General features: G+C 31.4%; 2 protein-coding genes and 1 pseudogene across 2 annotated transcripts; all 3 read left to right on the top strand.

Annotated features, from left to right (window-relative positions):
- The first annotated feature begins 5,839 nt into the window (after positions 1-5,839).
- On the top strand, positions 5,840-7,352 carry LOC115710399 (GDSL esterase/lipase At3g48460-like). The gene is made up of 2 exons (XM_030638764.2): positions 5,840-6,457; positions 6,566-7,352. Exons 1-2 carry the CDS (start codon positions 5,840-5,842, stop codon positions 7,070-7,072), a joined length of 1,125 nt encoding a protein of 374 aa, XP_030494624.2. The 3' UTR covers positions 7,073-7,352.
- Positions 7,353-10,992: 3,640 nt separating this feature from the next.
- LOC115710398 (GDSL esterase/lipase At3g48460-like) lies at positions 10,993-12,451 on the top strand. Its single transcript, XM_061112583.1, has 2 exons — positions 10,993-11,610; positions 11,945-12,451. The coding sequence occupies exons 1-2, from the start codon at positions 10,993-10,995 to the stop codon at positions 12,449-12,451; spliced, it is 1,125 nt and encodes a 374-aa protein (XP_060968566.1).
- A 372-nt stretch (positions 12,452-12,823) lies between these two features.
- On the top strand, positions 12,824-15,491 carry LOC115710397 (GDSL esterase/lipase At3g48460-like; annotated as a pseudogene).
- Positions 15,492-17,567: the final 2,076 nt, after the last annotated feature.

The following is a 17,567-nucleotide window of genomic DNA, read 5'->3' as shown; positions in this document are numbered from 1 at the left end:
TCCAGATTTTGAAGTTGTCACTCCTAAGCTCAGGGATTTCACTAGTGATTTCAGCATATTTAGAGGTGGATGAAATAGCTGCAAGAATAGGATTACAAAAAAATTTAGATGTTAAAAGAATTGAGGCTTTAATGAATTCATGTTTTACCAATGTAGAAACATGATGAAGATGAAAATTTTATTAAATCTAAAATTGCCTGTGGGCTAAATTTTAAATCTAATAAAATTAGATGAACTTTATGATAGATTTAATGAAGTATTTAATTTAGAAATAATGGAGGAATGAAATCTATCTTTAATGAAATTTGTGATAACACTATTAATTCAAATCCTCATAACTCCCTGTGGGGTAAATTAAGAGAATTTAACTTAATATATTATCCTAATTAATTATAAAAATATAATAAAATCCCTGTGGGGTAAAATTATTATATCCAAATAATTAATTACAAGTTTTGTCCATTAAGGTGACTTTTAATTAATATATAATTTTATATAATTAAAGATGCTGTGGCTACTCCCTAATTATAAAAAATTATATTTTCACTTTAGACATTAGGTATTGGGCTCTACCTAAAAGTAATTTCGTTATTAACATAATAGACAATCACTGAGATTAGTGCTCCTAGTGTGGTCGTCCGAAGATCATTAAAAACCGTTCTAGATATGAGCATTTGTCCCAAGTTCATGTTTTCTTATGTCAAACCACAAAACTACTTACGTTTTATTCATATTTTATTCATTTTATAAAGTTTTATGAATATTTTATGAATAATTTTATGAAGTTTTATGAAACTTAATTGCTAAATAAAATATTCAACCTATCTTAATGTTTGAATATTTCTAAATATATCTAGCACTATAAAAGGAATTTATGTATAGCATTTAAATCATACATATCTAAATTAATTGCATTAAACATAAATTTGTCAAATAAATACAAAATAATACAATTAATGTATGATCATTAATTAAATGCAAATTCCTTAATATGAAATTAATGGCAGATTTTTCAAAATTAATTTAGACAATAAATTGCAGAAATTTGGTAATATATAATTAAATGCATAAATTAGCACAATTTTTACATGCCTAAATAAATCATGTAATAAATTACCAAATTTAAACAAATTTCCATTTTCAATTTATACTATATATATGTATTAAACAAAAATGGAAAATTAACTAAATGCAATTTATTGACTAAATTAACACTGAAATGGGAAAATAATTAATATTCCAAATAAATAAAAATTTATAAAAAAAAAAAAATTCGGAATTTTTCCCCCTTTTTTTTTTTTTTTTTTTTTTTTTTTGAAAAATCCATCTTGCCAAACGACATGTCGTTTTTGCAAAAGGCAAAAACGACACGTCGTTTTATTTTACGAAGTGTGCTGAAAACATTAAAAACGACACGTCGTTTTCCCTAAGGTAAAAACGACATGTCGTTTAATAAATGCAAAGGCTGCCTCAGAAGACGGAAAACGACATGTCGTTTTCCACAATGTGAAAAACGACATGTCGTTTTTTCCACAACGACATTTGTAACATGTTTCAAACGACACGTCGTTTTTGACAAACGACACGTCGTTTTTACGCCAAACGACACGTCGTTTTCTCCAAACGACATGTCGTTTTGCGTCGTCTTCTTCAGCGAACCGGGTCGATTTTGACCCGTTTTTCTGCACGCGGGTCCGTCGAACCCGACCCAAACCCGATCGGAAATTGCGTTTCCGACGACCAAATTACGTGTTTTCAAATCTAAATGGTTCTAAATCAAATAATAAAGAGATCCACATAGATTTTATGCACAAAAACACGAAAAAATATATACTTTAATATCACGAAATTAATCGGGTCCGAAAAAGTTTTAACTGAAAAATTTTTCCATCTTTAAGTTTTTCAATAGATTTTCAATGCTTAAATCGATCTATAATACTATACGAACATAGCAATATATTTAGAATTCGAAATAAACACCGAAAAATAAAAAATGGAAAAAACTCAAAATGGACCGATCGTGATTATATATATATGCATGTATATATATATGCATGTATATATCACATAAATAAAAATGAATATTATGATTATTATTATGTGACAAAACATATATATAATATACAATATATATATAAACATATATACATATAAAATATATATATATACACGTACGAATGTATGAGTATATAATATATATGTATATATGAACAATAAAATATATATATATATATGTATATACTGATTAAAAAGTATATATAATATAAATGGTATGAATATAAATATATATATATACAGAACCGAAAACAAATATGTATATATATGAACAGTATATGTATGTATATATATATATGAAACTCAAATAAAATCAAGGCAGAGATAAATCCGCTCTGATACCAACTGTTAGACTATATATATAGTGTATGTAATATAGCATATACAATGATATGAAATGCGGAAAATAAACTGTAATCATATCAATAATATATGCAATGAAAGGATCGATGTACCTCCAGCCATTGATCTTTGAGCTTCAATCCCTGCGATAGCTTCGGTATTGGAGTTCGGGCTTCCTCGCTCTCTCAACTCTCTTTAGATGGAATTTGCTGAATGGATTCAGAATGAGTGAGGAGCTCGGGGACCGAGACCCTATATTTATAGGTGAGATACTCCATCAGTATCTGTGCCACATTAATTGTCAGAATATTTTGACAATTAATTCAGGAAATCAAATCAGGTAATGAATATAGAAATCTGACCATATATAGAATATTACATAATTGATTTTGTCCAGATTTAATGAATATAAAATATTCATTTATCAGAAAATCAATTATTTATTTATTTCCTTAAATAGAAAATCATTTTCTTAATTAGAAAATAATTTCCATAATAAAAATATTCTAATATGCACACCTTTGAATCCTAACCCCTCCTTGAGCTTTGATCGACATAGGAAATGCCAAACAATAGTGTGGAGGGTTCTTTCCTTTGTATCTCCCCACCAAAAGTCTCTCAGGCACTTAACTATCCTTTGTGAAATTGAGGTATAGGAATAGGTTCAGTGGCTACAACATAGGTGGTAAGCAAAGACCCCACATATTGAACCAGACAAGTCCTCCTAGCCTTAGATAAAAGCTTTGTTTTCCAATTTTTTATCCGCTGGAGTACTCTATCGACCAAGAATTAATGGTCATTTGTTCTCTTGAGAGATCTAAAAAGTGAGAGATCTAGGTAGATTGCATCTCTTTTCATTTTTTTCATTCCAAGAAGCTCCGATATTTTAGTCGCATTCTTGGGGGCTACACCTTTTGAGAAGTACACCGTAGACTTCTAAAAATTCACTACTTGTCCTGATCAAGAGCAATACTTTGTGTAACGCCCTAATCACTAAGGACGCCACACATGTGTTTTTGAAACATAGTTTTATAATAGTAGATTAATTAATTAATAAAATTCATGATAATAATAAAAACTTCACTATAATAAAACTATAGCAATGAATAGGATAACTCGCTAAAAATTTGTTTCGAGGATCTCATGTTACAAAAGTTTTACAAAAGGGCTAATATACAGAAGTAAGTCAAAATACATATCAGGTATCGCCCAATCAAGTATGTTGATCGACCCAAATAGAGAAAGATCAATGATCCAGAGCCCTATGTCACAACAAAAAAAGGAACTAATTAATCAACTTAACCTAATTTGTTTTAGGTCTTTAATCCACCACCGTAAGTTATCCTATAGGTCACTAGGGCACCAATACCCTCAACATCAAGAAAACATGATAAATGGGAGTTCCAAACATAACCAAAAGCAATAAGTTGATTAGAAAACAGCAAGCTGTTTTCAGTGTTTCCTGAAAAAAAAATAGTTTGCCGTTTTCTACAGGAACGAGAAACCTCAAGTTTTAACTTCTCAAAATCCCACCAAAACCTAACCAAATGATTCCAAACTTCACAGAACAATCATATAACATCATTATAATAATCTTTACATTACAGAAATCAAAATCATGCCTTTAATAAAAAATTTCCATGAGAGCTTAAAAACTCAAACTTCACTCTCACCTCCCCACAACTACAAACCTATCAAATGAGCATCAAAAGTAGTCCAAAACTCCCCAAAAATAAAGCCATAAGCTTACTTATATCCCAGCAACTATAAAACCAAAATTTAACTTTTAGAACCTAAACTTTTCATGAAAAAAAAGAACTAAATCCTTACCTTAGCTTCCACTACAAGAGGCTTACCCTAGTTGTTGCCTTAAGGTGTTGAGGAGCTTCTGGGACAGAGAACAAATCAAAAAAAGTTTGTTGTTTGGGTTTTTGACTTGCTCGAGAGAAAAGAAGAAGAAGGAGGAGGGTTTATGTTTTTGCTTTTAACTTTTATGTTTAAGCTTATCAATATATACATACATATTTTTTAGCATAAAAACAAAGAAACTAAAAGAAAAGAAAGAAAAAAGAATAAAGAAAATAAATAAAATAATTAATTTAATTAAGAAAAGATTATTTTAATATTTCTTAGCCACAAAGAAATCTCTAACCCTAGGGCATTTGGTCAACCCCAAATATTCCAAAATATCCTGATATTTCTAACACCAACTTACCTCAATAATCTTATTAAGATCACTAAGTAAACTCATTGTGATATTTTTGGCCTCTGATCGTGTAACGTCCTTCTCAAAGGAACGCCATGTGTCATGATTACAACATACTAATCCCGTTAATCGGGGTCTATAAGCTAAGTGATTTAAAATAAATAATAAACTTAATTAAATAAATAATTTGCAATAAACATACACATTGAGTTTGAGGTTGGGATCTGAGTACATGTAGGGTCTATGCATGTGTTTGTGTCTGAGTTTTAGGTCGATGTTTGGGTCCAGGTCTAGGTCCTAATTTGGGAGTCGAGACTGGGATCAAGGTCCAAGTTTGTTCTAGGACTGAGTCCAGGTCTAGAGGCTAGGCTGCAATTGAGGCAGGGCTGAGGTTCGAGTCAAGTCGTGGCCGAGGCCTGGTGTTTGAGGTCCAATCAGGTAGGCGAGAGCCGATGTCTGGGGTTGGGGTCGGTGTCCATTCACGGGGTCAGAATCCAGAATATTAATAAAAGAAAATACAAATTTATAATTAAGAATAAAGAATCATTTAAATAAATTTTTAAAATGACTTTTATTAAGAAAAAAAAAAAGTAATCTCATTTTCATTTTAAAAGTTAAAAGGTAAAAATAGTTTATAGACCATATTTTTTGAAAATATTTTTATTTCTCTAATGAATAAAAATAAAAAATTAATTGGAAAAGTGTTACAGAAAGCAATTTTATTTTTCATTGATATATCCATTTATTAATGATATTTTAAATAGAAATAAATTTTTAATTATATTTTCTTTGATCATAATTGATTCATTTCTAATGGTTGTCATGCCAAACATATTTTTTGTTTTATTAAACTTAAAAACTAAAATGTAAGTAATCATTTTTTTTTAATTCTCACATAAGAAAAACGAGAGGGAGCTATCCTTGTTACACCCACAATATAAAACCAAAAGCTAACAAAAAAAGAGAAAAATTTCTATTTGTGGTAGTGTGTTTTTTATTTAATAACAAAATCAGTACAAAGTAAACCTAGATCTTACTAATTGTATTCATTAAGATATGATTATGTAAAACTTCCTCACCTATTTAATCAACATCATACTTAACACTATTCTCAATTAAAAACACTCTTCAAACAAAAAAATATATTATACATAGCTGCACAAATTTCTTTAAATCACTACATATAATACGTTAAAGTTCCTAATTGTGATTTTAAATTTCTCTTCTCATCCAATCATGACTATGATCAACATAATAGTCACTATCATGATCTTTTATTTTCCATTTTCCATTGCAATAACCAAAACAAATCCACTTCCCTTTAAGAAAATTTATGCCTTTGGCGACTCTTTTACAGACACGGGCAACACTAGATCAGTTCCTGGGCAAGGTGGCTTTCTTCATGGCTCTAACCCTCCGTACGGAATGACCTTTTTTCACCATCCAACAAATCGATACTCAGATGGACGATTGGTGATTGACTTTGTGGCACAATCACTGTCATTGCCTTACTTGCCTCCTTACAAATATGTTAAGGGAAAATCACCTAATGGAGTCAACTTTGCTGTAGCTGGTTCCACTGCTATAGACCATGAGTTTTTTGTTAAAAACAATCTTACTCTTGATGTCACCCCCCAATCTATTCAGACTCAACTTCTTTGGTTTGATAAGTACTTGGAAGAAAATGTTGGGTGTAAAGCTCATGATGTAAAGTGTAGAGTTGCTGACATTGAAAACTCATTGTTTTGGGTTGGTGAGATTGGTGCAAATGATTATGCTTACACTTTTGGATCTACATTATCCAGTGACACTATTCGAAAGTTGGCGATCAGTAGCTATACTCAATTTTTAACAGTAAGATTTTCTTGAATAATGACTTTACTCTAGACCATTTAATACTATCTATATTTTCTAAATCTTAACACTCTTCTTATTTGATGTATTACTTACTGGTTTTTACAGACATTGTTAAAGAAAGGTGCAAAGTATGTTGTGGTTCAAGGCTTTCCAATGACAGGATGCTTATCTTTGGCTATGACATTATCTGCCGAAAATGACAGAGACAACATAGGTTGTGTGAAGAGTGAAAACAACCAAAGTTATACTCACAACTTAGCCATCTTAAACTTGGTGACATCTCTGAGAAGACAATTCCCCCAAGCTGTCATAGCGTACGCCGATTATTGGACTGCTTACCAAACAGTCATGCAAAGTCCAGCCAAGTTTGGCATTAACAAGTCTTTCAAAGCTTGTTGTGGTGCGGGTGATGAACCATATAACGTTGATGTATTTTCTTTCTGTGGGACACCTTCTACCAAAGCTTGTCAAAACCCATCTCAGTATGTTAATTGGGATGGAGTTCACCTCACTGAAGCTATGTATAAAGTGGTCTCTGATATGTTCCTAAAAGGATCACTTATGAACCCTCGTTTTAGTTACTTGTTAGATAGAAAACTACACCAAGGATAAAAAACGTCGATGATTGTTATATGTATATATATATGTATATATCTTTCTGAACCCCCTCTTGATATTATGTAACCTTCCATTTTTCTACTTTCTAAACTATCTAATTCTATTCCACCTTCATATTCCATGAACTTATTTTTTATGGGTGTACTCTTTTGTTTAACTCATGTAAGATCTGATCATTCGGAGTGAGTTAGACCCCCAATTTGATGGGCCGTAAGGCTTATCCAAAGTGTTCAGATCTCTTATCAGATATCGGATTAGATCCAACTCACGCTCTAATAATATTTATTCTAGATCGATGCTGACTTGCAAACACATAGACAAATATAACCTTCAAATGCAAAAATGAAGAAAACCTTAAATTGGAACTAATTTATGAAAAAAGAGTAAAAAAAACAAATTACACTATACATAAACAAACAACATAAATTTACATATATATAGTTATATACATTAAAAAAAAATAAAAGAAAGAAAAAAACATGAGCCAATCAGCTCAAACAAAATACACACATTTAATATATATATCCAAATTCACATGTATATACACACATACTTCATACAAATACATATATATATATATACCCACACATATAATTCACAATAAATAATTTCACAAGATACAAAATAAATAAATAAATAATTTTAAATGTCTGACACAGCTTCTCAAAGTTAGCAAGATGTATGTTTGAGTCTTCTGATAAAAGTCTGCCAAATTAGAATGTGAATTGAACCATCTGCACTATGGTTGGTTTGATCTCAAAATTATTGGTTTCGATGACAGGTGGCCTTATACAGGATCTAGCCCTTGTCATATTTGGTAGCACATAATCTCTCAGGCTACGGTCAGGTGGATTGCGACCATTAGCCTGGTCTTCTACAACACCTCTATTATTGCCATTGTTACCAATATTAGCATTGTCAGCCATGACTACTTCTTGTTCAACCTCCACTACACTCCTTTCTAGCCTCTTGTTTCTTTTGTTTCTTCTGCATGTCTTCTCAATTTCAGGAACAACAGACACTATTATACTTTGTCCTTGACGTCGCATAAATCACCAATACCTGAAATAGAGTAAGAGAAATTGCAAGGAAACCAGTTAGCTAGAAGCAGAAAGAAAAACCTAAGTAGAATTTAATCTAATTATTATAATATCAATATTTATTCAATTCCTCGGCAACATCGCCAAAAATTTATTGCTTAATTTTATAGTCTATGCAAGTATATGCAATCTATTATAGTTAAATACTCACACAAGTGAGATCGATTCACGGGAATTAATATTCAGTACCACTAAATTAGATTTATGTTTCTATTTAGTAAATTGAAGTTATAATTGAGCAATTAATTAACTAGAATTAAAAGATAGTAAAATAAACGATAAACAGTGTAGTTGACTATTGATGATAATTAGGAATGAATCATATTATTTTAGTTATCCAATTGTTAATGTAAATTAATAATTTTCTCCCTTTAAGTGATGACAAATTATAAAAGTAACCTTAACTCTTCTTAGATCATTAAGGTCCTAAATCATATATTATCTACTTACATCTCTAAAGTAAATTAACAAATAATTTGCATTAAACAAAATCCAAATATCACATAAGCTATGTAAATACTCTCGTTTTACTTCAAAATCTATATATATTTGTTCTATTAGAGCATTCCTAATATTCACTTCTCAGATTTCATATTAGGATCATAAATCACATTAAAGATGGTCATTCTTAAACATGTAATTATAACAAATAAGACAAATCACACTATCCAGAAAAAAAAAACTAACAATCACATTAACTAAATCAGATAAACATCAACTAACATTCATCATATCCCTAAATTGAGAATTTAGTTCATGATCTCCATGTTCATATCCATAAATAAATTAAAAACAAAAATTAACATAAAAGAAATAAAAGGAGAAGAAAGAAACTGATGGTGGAATAGATTCGGGTTGCCACTCTCGCTCTAGTTGTCGTCCTTCTACTGCTTCTAGGTTGTAACTTTAAAGTCCATACTTTCTAATTCGAAGTTCCCTTAAATAGAATTAATTTGAACTCAAAATATTAAAAAATATGAATTTACCCTTGAGTCGTACGGACTCTCTCGCCGTGGTCACTAAAAGCCTCGCTGTGGTGAAATTATTGTCATAGAATTGTGCCCTTTTTGCACAGGTTTTGTCGCGGCCATAAGTCTTCTCGCGACAGTGAAGAATTGGTCGCAACCAAAGTAGGCCTCGCCGTGATGAATTGTTATTGTTTATGTATAGTTTTGTTTACTTATTTTAAACGCAATTAGTTTATGTCAATAATGTTTCTTTTTCTTAGTTTTTTTTTTTCAAAAAATTGATATATGTGATGAACATATATAAGACCTATTGTACAAATGAGTATTAGTTCTTAGTATTTCTCACCAATTTTATGGCAGTCATTGATATATAATGTAAAATTGGTTATGGTGAAAATGGTTAATTAAGCATATACGTATTATATATGTTGAGTATGTGTTTTTGTATTGAAAATAATAAATTTATATTTTATGGTATGATTTGTTTTTGTAATGTTTTGATATTTGATATATGGTCAATAGTTTATTCACTAATTCATTTAATGAGCACAATGTGTTTATTTTATAGATATATAAAAATTGTACATTAATTTGTAATTTTGTACATTTTTTTTATTATATTAGTTTTACTGTACATGGATAAAAACTCTTTTTATTTCTTTTTTTAAGTGGGCAATGAGAAAGTGGGTCGGCATCGTGATTCGAGTCTGGAGTCTGAGACAGGGGTTGGGGTCTAGGATCTAGGTTTAGAGTTTGAGTTCGTGTCTGGGGTTGGGATTTAGGTACAGGTACAGGTACAAGTATGGGTCCATGCCTATGTCTGTGTCTTGGGTTCTGGGTCTGGGGCTAATGTTTGGGTCCAAGTTCGGGGGCAAAACTGGGATCGATCGAGGTCTGAGTTCATGTCTAGGAATGAGTTTGGGGTCCAGGTTTGAGGGCCAGGTTGCGATTGAGAAAGGGACTGAGGTCCGAGTCAGGTCGTGGCCGAGGGCTAGTGTCTAAGGTCCAAGCCAGTAGCCGGGAGCCAGGAGCCGATGTCTTGGGTTGGGGCCGGTGTCCGATCACAGAGTCACGGTCCAAAATATTAATAAAAGAAAATACAAAATTATAATTAAGAAAAAAAGAAATTTTTAAAATAATTTTTTTAAGAAAAACAAAAAAGAAATTTCATTTTCATTTTGAAAGTTAAAATAATAGTTTAGACAATATTATTTTAGAAAATATTTTTATTTTTTAATTAATAAAATAAAAAAACTCATTGAAAAAGTGTTATAGAAAAGCAATTTTAATTTTTATTCATATATCCATTTACTAATATATATATATATATATATTTGAAAAAACTAATGATATTTTAAAGAGGGTTAGAAATAACTTTTTAATTATATTTTCTTTTATCATAATTAATTAACTTCTAATGGTTGTTATGCCAAAAATATTTTTTTTGTTTTATTAAACTTAAAAACCAAAATGTAAGTAATTATTTTTTTAATTTTCACATAAGAAAAACGAGAGGGAGCTATTCGTGGTACACCCACAATATGAAACCAAAAACTAACAAAAAAGAGAAAAATTTCTATTTGTGAGAGTGTGTTTTTTATTTAATAACAAAACCAGTACAAAGCAAACCTGGATCTTACTATTTGTGTATGTATTGAGATATGATCATGTAAAACTTCCTCACCTATTTAATCAAGATATATACTTAACACCATTCTCAATAAATAAAAGAAATTAAATCTTCAAACAAAAAAAATTATACTTAGCTGCACAAATTTTTTAAATCGCTACATATATTACGTTAGAATTTCCAACTGTAATTTTAAATTTCTCTTCTCATCCAATCATGACTATGATCAACATAATAGTCACTATTATGATCCTTTCTTTTCCATTTTCCATTGCAATAACCAAAACAAATCTACTTCCCTTTAAGAAAATCTATGCCTTTGGCGACTCTTTTACAGACACTGGCAACACTAGGTCAGTTCCTAGGCCAGGTGGCTTCATCCATGGCTCTAACCCTCCATACGGAATGACTTTTTTTCACCATCCAACAAATCGATACTCAGATGGACGGTTGGTGATTGACTTTGTGGCACAATCACTATCATTGCCTTACTTGCCTCCTTATAAATATGTTAAGGGAAATTCACCTAACGGGGTCAACTTTGCTGTAGCTGGTTCTACTGCTATAGACCATGAATTTTTTGTTAAGAACAATCTTACTCTTGATATCACCCCCCAGTCTATTCAGACTCAGCTTCTTTGGTTTGATAAGTACTTGGAAGAAAATGTTGGGTGTAAAGCTCAGGATGTAAAATGTAGAATTGCTGACATCGATGATTCATTGTTTTGGGTTGGTGAGATTGGTGCAAATGATTATGCTTACACTTTTGGATCCACTTTTTCTAGTGATACTATTCGAAAGTTGGCGATGACTAGCTATACTCAATTTTTAACAGTAAGATTAGACACCTTTTATTAATATTAAGTGAATTTAGAAAGTCATTTTGCATATAATTATCAAAACCATATCATGGTAAGGTTTTAAGTGCTGTACTTTTCTATAGATATAATTTTAATATTCAATCTTTTGGCAAGGAAACATAATCAATATTTGAGTACATGGTGAAGATAATACTTTACTAATAATCATACTCTTAGCCACAAACATACATGACTTTTAAGCTAGTCCTATAATGAGTTTACTCTAGACCATTAGTACTATCTATGTTTTCATAATCTTATTAATGCTCTTCTTATTTGATATATATATCACTTACTGGTTTCTACAGACATTGTTAAAGAAAGGTGCAAAGTATGTTGTGGTTCAAGGCTTTCCAATGACAGGATGCTTACCTTTGACTATGAAATTATCCTCCAAAAATGATAGAGACAACATAGGTTGTGTGAAGAGTGTAAACAACCAAAGTTATACTCACAACCTAGCCATCTTGAACTTGGTGACATCTTTGAGAAGACAATTCCCCCAAGCTGTCATAGCGTACGCCGATTATTGGACTGCCTACCAAACAGTCATGCAAAGTCCAGCCAAGTTCGACATTAAGGAGTCTTTCAAAGCTTGTTGTGGTTCTGGTGATGAACCATATAACGTTAATGTATTTTCCTTCTGTGGGACACCTTCTACCAAAGCCTGTCAAAACCCATCTCAGTATTTGAATTGGGATGGACTTCACCTCACTGAAGCTATGTATAAAGTGGTCTCTGATATGTTCCTAAAAGGATCATTTATGAACCCTTCTTTTAGTTACTTGATAGATAGAAAACTACACCAAAGATAAAAAACATGTTTATGATCATTATATTGTATTAAGTATGTGTCATTCATGATACAAATTAACATAGATATAGTCTATTTCTTACTTCATTTATTGGAAATTAATGTGAAACTTTTAGTCTTTGAAAAGAAAAGAAATTTATTCATATTCCACAAACTTATTTTTTATGTGTGTACTCTTTTGTTTAACTCATGTACAAGATCTGATTATTCAGAGCGGGTAGAACTCCTCATTCGATGGAGTAGTGTTGATCCAAAGTAATCCGATTTCTTTTTAAATATTGGATTAGACCCAACTCACACTCCAATAGAATTTGTTTAAGATCGATTATGACATGCAAACATACATAGACAAATATAACCTTTAAATGCAAAAATGGAGGACTTCAAATTTGTACTAAGTATGGAATATTTGTCTCGTATTATGAAGAAATTTAGAGGACTTTAAGTTTCATGGAAGATGTGCGGAGCTAGCATTAAATTATTTGAGCTTTACAGATGATGTCTTTATTTTTTGCAATGAAAATTTCAAGTCAATTTACTATTTGTTGCAGGGCTTGAAGTTGTTTTTTTAATCTTCAGGTCCAAAGAGTTGTGCTGGCTTCTGGTTTCCAAAAAATTTCTTTGTCGTTTAAGTATCTTTCAATTTGTTCAACTAGAATCTTGTCAAAGGAATGCGAGGTTCTAGTTGATAAAATGGTGGGTCGAAGAAGAAGGTGGAGCACAAGGAATCTCTATTTTGCGGGAAGAATTACATTGATAAATTCAGTGCTCATGTCAATACGTACATATTGGAGCCAATTTTTTCTGATTCCTAAAAGGATCTTGAAATCAATCATTGCGATATGTAGATCCTTCTTGTGCGGCAGGGTCAATCTTTTGGTACTAATGCAGAAAATATTACATGGAAATCAATGTGCAAAACAAAAAAGGCAGGTGATCTTGGATTCCAAAACATTGTAGCTTGGAACAAAGCTACCATGGGAAAATATGTTTGGGCCATACCTTTTAAAAAAGATGATCTATGGATAAAATGGGTTCATAATATTTATATACTGGAGGAAAATTGGTGGGATTATTCTGCTTCAATGCAGAGTAGCTGGTATTGGAGGAAGATCGTGGTGGTTAAGGATGTGTTTTGTGATTTAATGGCAAAGCAGCAACTCCAAATAGAACATTATCACATTCGAGAAGGCTATCAGTTATTATGTCCGGAAAATTATCGAGTTCGATGGAGCAATGAGGTATTGGTGGGTTTATTTTGGAGTTGGGATGCAGCTATTTTTCAAATTATGAGTGGGTTTTAGAAGGCAGGAGGTTGTTTTGGTCTGATGGAGGCAGAGAGGGTAGGAGAAATAAGAAGAAGAAGAAATGGGAAGATGCAGAGCAAGTTAGGGTTTTTAAAAGGGGGAACATTGGCACAACATTTTCGTGCCTCTTGAACTGCAAAATCGTGCCTAGTATCTTCAACTGGCACAGAGTTTCAGGGCCGACGTGGTTGTGCCCATCTGTAATGGAGGGAAATTTCTCGTCTGTATTAATGTCCACTTTTCAGAACTTTTGGGGTATGACATTTTTGTGCCCACTGATCATAGTGTCGCGCCCAACTGCCACCAAATTTAAAAAAAAAAAGTGGCACGACAGTAAGGGTGTTGGTCCAAAAATATTCTATGATTAGCACCACTTTAGGTCATACCCCACTTAGGCGTGCCTATATGCTATTATTGTTGTAGTGATAACCATAACAAACCCAATTCTCTTCAAGAAAACTTATGCATTTGGTGACTCTTTTACTGACACTGGAAACACTAGGTCCGGCATGGGCCAACTGGCTTTAACCATGGCTCTAATCCTCCATATGGAATTACCTTCTTTCACCATCCAAGGAATCGGTACTCAGATGGACGATTGGTGATTGACTTCGTGGCACAATCACTGCCGTTACCTTACTTGCCCCCTTATAAAAATGTTAAAGGGAAATTCACCTAATGAGGTCAACTTTGCTGTGGCTGGTTCCACTGCTATAGACCATGAGTTCTTTGTTAAGAACAACCTTACTCTCAATGTCACTCTTGAGTCTATATGAAACTCAATTTCTTTGGTTCGATGAGTATTTGGAGGAAAATGTTGGGTGTAAAACTCAAGATAGGAATTGCAGGGGTGCTAATTTTGATGATACTTTGTTTTGGGTCGGTGAGATTAGTGTCAATATATGTGCTAAAAGAAAAAATGGGAATGGCGTAGATTAGATAGAAGGATAGAGCGCCCCAGACGTAGCTAAAAGGTGAACCGGGTTACAAGTCACGAGTAATTAGTGAAATTAAATAGATCTATTGAATTATATTACTTTGCAAACTTGTGTACATAAAATTTAGAATGTCATTTTGCATAGAACCATCAAAACCATATAGTGATGGATACAATCAATATCTCTTAAATTTCTAGAGCTAGTGAATTGATATTCATTTCCCATTTGAATGTGAAGTAATAGTGATTCATTATGGTAATTCTAATCGGGCATTCTCACAAGATTCAAGATCCTTAAGCTAGTCGTAATAACTTTATTGTGAACCACTTCAATACTGTCTACTGCTTATATGTATTCAAAACTACTCTTACCGAATGTATTACTAATTAATTTCTGCATTCACTCTTAAATAAAGGTGCAAAATATGTTGTGGTTCAAGGCTTTCCAATGTTAGGGTGTTTGCCTTTAGCTATGACATTAGCTTCCCAAGATGATAGGGATAACATAGGTTGTGTGAAGAGTGTGAATAACCAAAGTTACACTCACAGCCTAGCCATCCTAAACTTGGTAAAATCTGTCAGAAGACAGTTCCCCCAAGCTCTCAAAGCCTGTTGTGGCGTCGGTGAACCCTATAACTTTGACGTATTTTCTGTTTGTGGGATAAGATTGTCCAAAACCGTCTCAATATGTCAATTGGGATAAAGTTCACCTCACTGAAACCATGTATAAGGCGGTATTTGATATGTTCCTTAAAGGATCACTTATGGACCCTCATTTTAGTTACTTGTTAGGTTAAAAATTACACCAAGGATAAAAATATAGCAGTTATATCGTATTAGCACTATGAATTACTACTCTCATTACAAATCAGTTTTCAAATAGAACCTTATTTTTTTAACCAAACCTCCACTCTATACTATGTAACATTTTCTTCTATTGTCTAAACCATTCTTGAAAATACTCTTTAACTTATTTTCCTTTTTTTACATTAGCTTTCAAAAGATCCCTTAGTTTTTTATTTATTTATTTATTTTTAATTTGAATTTGAATTGAGTTTTCATTCATATTATCATTTGTCAAAGTGACTAATAATGTTATTTCCTTTACAGGTACAGCTTGTCCGAAATCACAGTTGAATTTAAACATGACTTCATTTCCTTGAAATAAAGTATTCTTTGGGTTAATAAATTTTGCAGAATATATCTTCTCATCTATGGAGGCTAAATTTCTCCTCATACACCTACTTAAAGAAAAAACCATTTTCTTTACACTTTTATTCATATATGGGGGTACAAACATTAAATATATGCATAGCATCTGCACACCTGCATAATTCACTATGCTAAAAGATCAATGTTGTTATATATATATTATCAAATATACTAATATTGCTGTACCATTTATGTATGCAAATTGCAAAGTCAGAAAGTTGGTTGTAACCCTTATAAAGTGTGAAGAAGCCCTATTAAGTGATTTGATATGAAAAGTCAAAAGAAGAAGAAAAATCATAAAAACCCCAAGTCTTCAATATATTAACTTAATACATTGAGAGAGACATAAATAAACATCATCATTAATAGTAAGGGGTTAAACCCAAATGGGACAAGTCTTCCAACTATTCCAGAAAAATGCATTGTTGGTTCTTTCCTTCTATAACTAGAAAAAAGAAAAAGAAAGATAGAAAAGACATAATATTTTCCACTTCTATATTTATAAGAATGAAAAATATTAAAGGTGTCAAGCATTACAAGAGGTGGTATACCGTTTTTAGTGCAATTTAATATTAGGCCTACACATTTTAATTTAATAAATAATATAAAAAATTGCTAACAACTCACAACGTGTCGCATCTGTACGCCATTAGGAATTTTAAGGTGCTAGCATTCCTAATAGAAGGGCTAAAATAACTCCTTAACTAAGATTTCAAAAAAGGGTAATTAGAATTTTTTTCCCCCCAAACTTTAACATATACTAAATCATGCCCCCTGAATTTTTTTGGTCGTTAAAAATTTTTCCTGGACTATTGAGATCATTAGATTTAAAGATTTTTGTCTAATGCATTGTTGGTTCTTTCCTTCTTTAACCAGAAAAAAAGGAAAGATAGAAAAGACATATAGTGTTCTCCACTTCTATACTTATAAGAACGAAAAATGTTAAAGGTATTAACACTGGTGGCATACTATTTTTAGTGCAATTTAATATTAGGTTAACACATTTCAATTTAATAAATAATATAAAAAACCGCTAACAACTCACAATGCATCATATTGATATGGTATTAGACATTTAAGCTTAAGGTGCCAGCATTTCTAATAACTCCTTAGCTAACATTTTAAAGAATTTGGTAAAATTACACTTTTAACAAGCGAGGTAAATGTGAGTTAAAATAGTTCATAACTATTCTTATAATTACATGTAGCTCAATAAATAGTGGTAAGCTAAAAATATTATATATTATTTTCTTTTTCTCTCCTCCTTTTAATTATTTTTTTATTATTTCATTATTCTTTTTTGTTTTTATTTTATTTTAATTAATAAAAAATATGTAAAAATATAATATTTAAATAATGAAAAAAAAAATATAGAAAAACTAATGTACGTGGCAATGTAAATATATGAGGTAAAATAAATAAAATAAAATTTTGGTGAGATATTTTAAAGTAAAGAATAGGAGTGCTCTAATAGCAAAATGATCTACTGACAGAAGTAGTAATATACAATAACTAAAAGTCAGTTGATCATGGTACTTGATGAATGTTTATTAACCAATGTCATATTGCTTTGATGAATATTAATAACCAATGTGAGGAGTTATTTACTATAAAGACTAGTTTTTAAGATTTTTTTTTAAGGATCAGAAACCAACAACCCC

Source organism: Cannabis sativa, chromosome 3, assembly GCF_029168945.1.
Source record: "Cannabis sativa cultivar Pink pepper isolate KNU-18-1 chromosome 3, ASM2916894v1, whole genome shotgun sequence".
In the NCBI taxonomy this organism is placed as follows: Eukaryota; Viridiplantae; Streptophyta; class Magnoliopsida; order Rosales; family Cannabaceae; genus Cannabis; species Cannabis sativa.
Note: the sequence above shows the minus strand (reverse complement) of the source record. Positions and strands in the feature narration are given on the sequence as shown.

What these genes read in the sequence shown, in the direction of transcription:
- LOC115710398 (XM_061112583.1), top strand. Translation starts at nt 10,993, where the DNA reads ATGACTATGATCAACATAATAGTCACTATTATGATCCTTTCTTTTCCA. An exon ending in GCTATACTCAATTTTTAACA is followed by an intron (nt 11,611 to 11,944) that starts GTAAGATTAGAC and finishes TGGTTTCTACAG; the next exon opens with ACATTGTTAAAGAAAGGTGC.
- LOC115710399 (XM_030638764.2), top strand. Translation starts at nt 5,840, where the DNA reads ATGACTATGATCAACATAATAGTCACTATCATGATCTTTTATTTTCCA. An exon ending in GCTATACTCAATTTTTAACA is followed by an intron (nt 6,458 to 6,565) that starts GTAAGATTTTCT and finishes TGGTTTTTACAG; the next exon opens with ACATTGTTAAAGAAAGGTGC.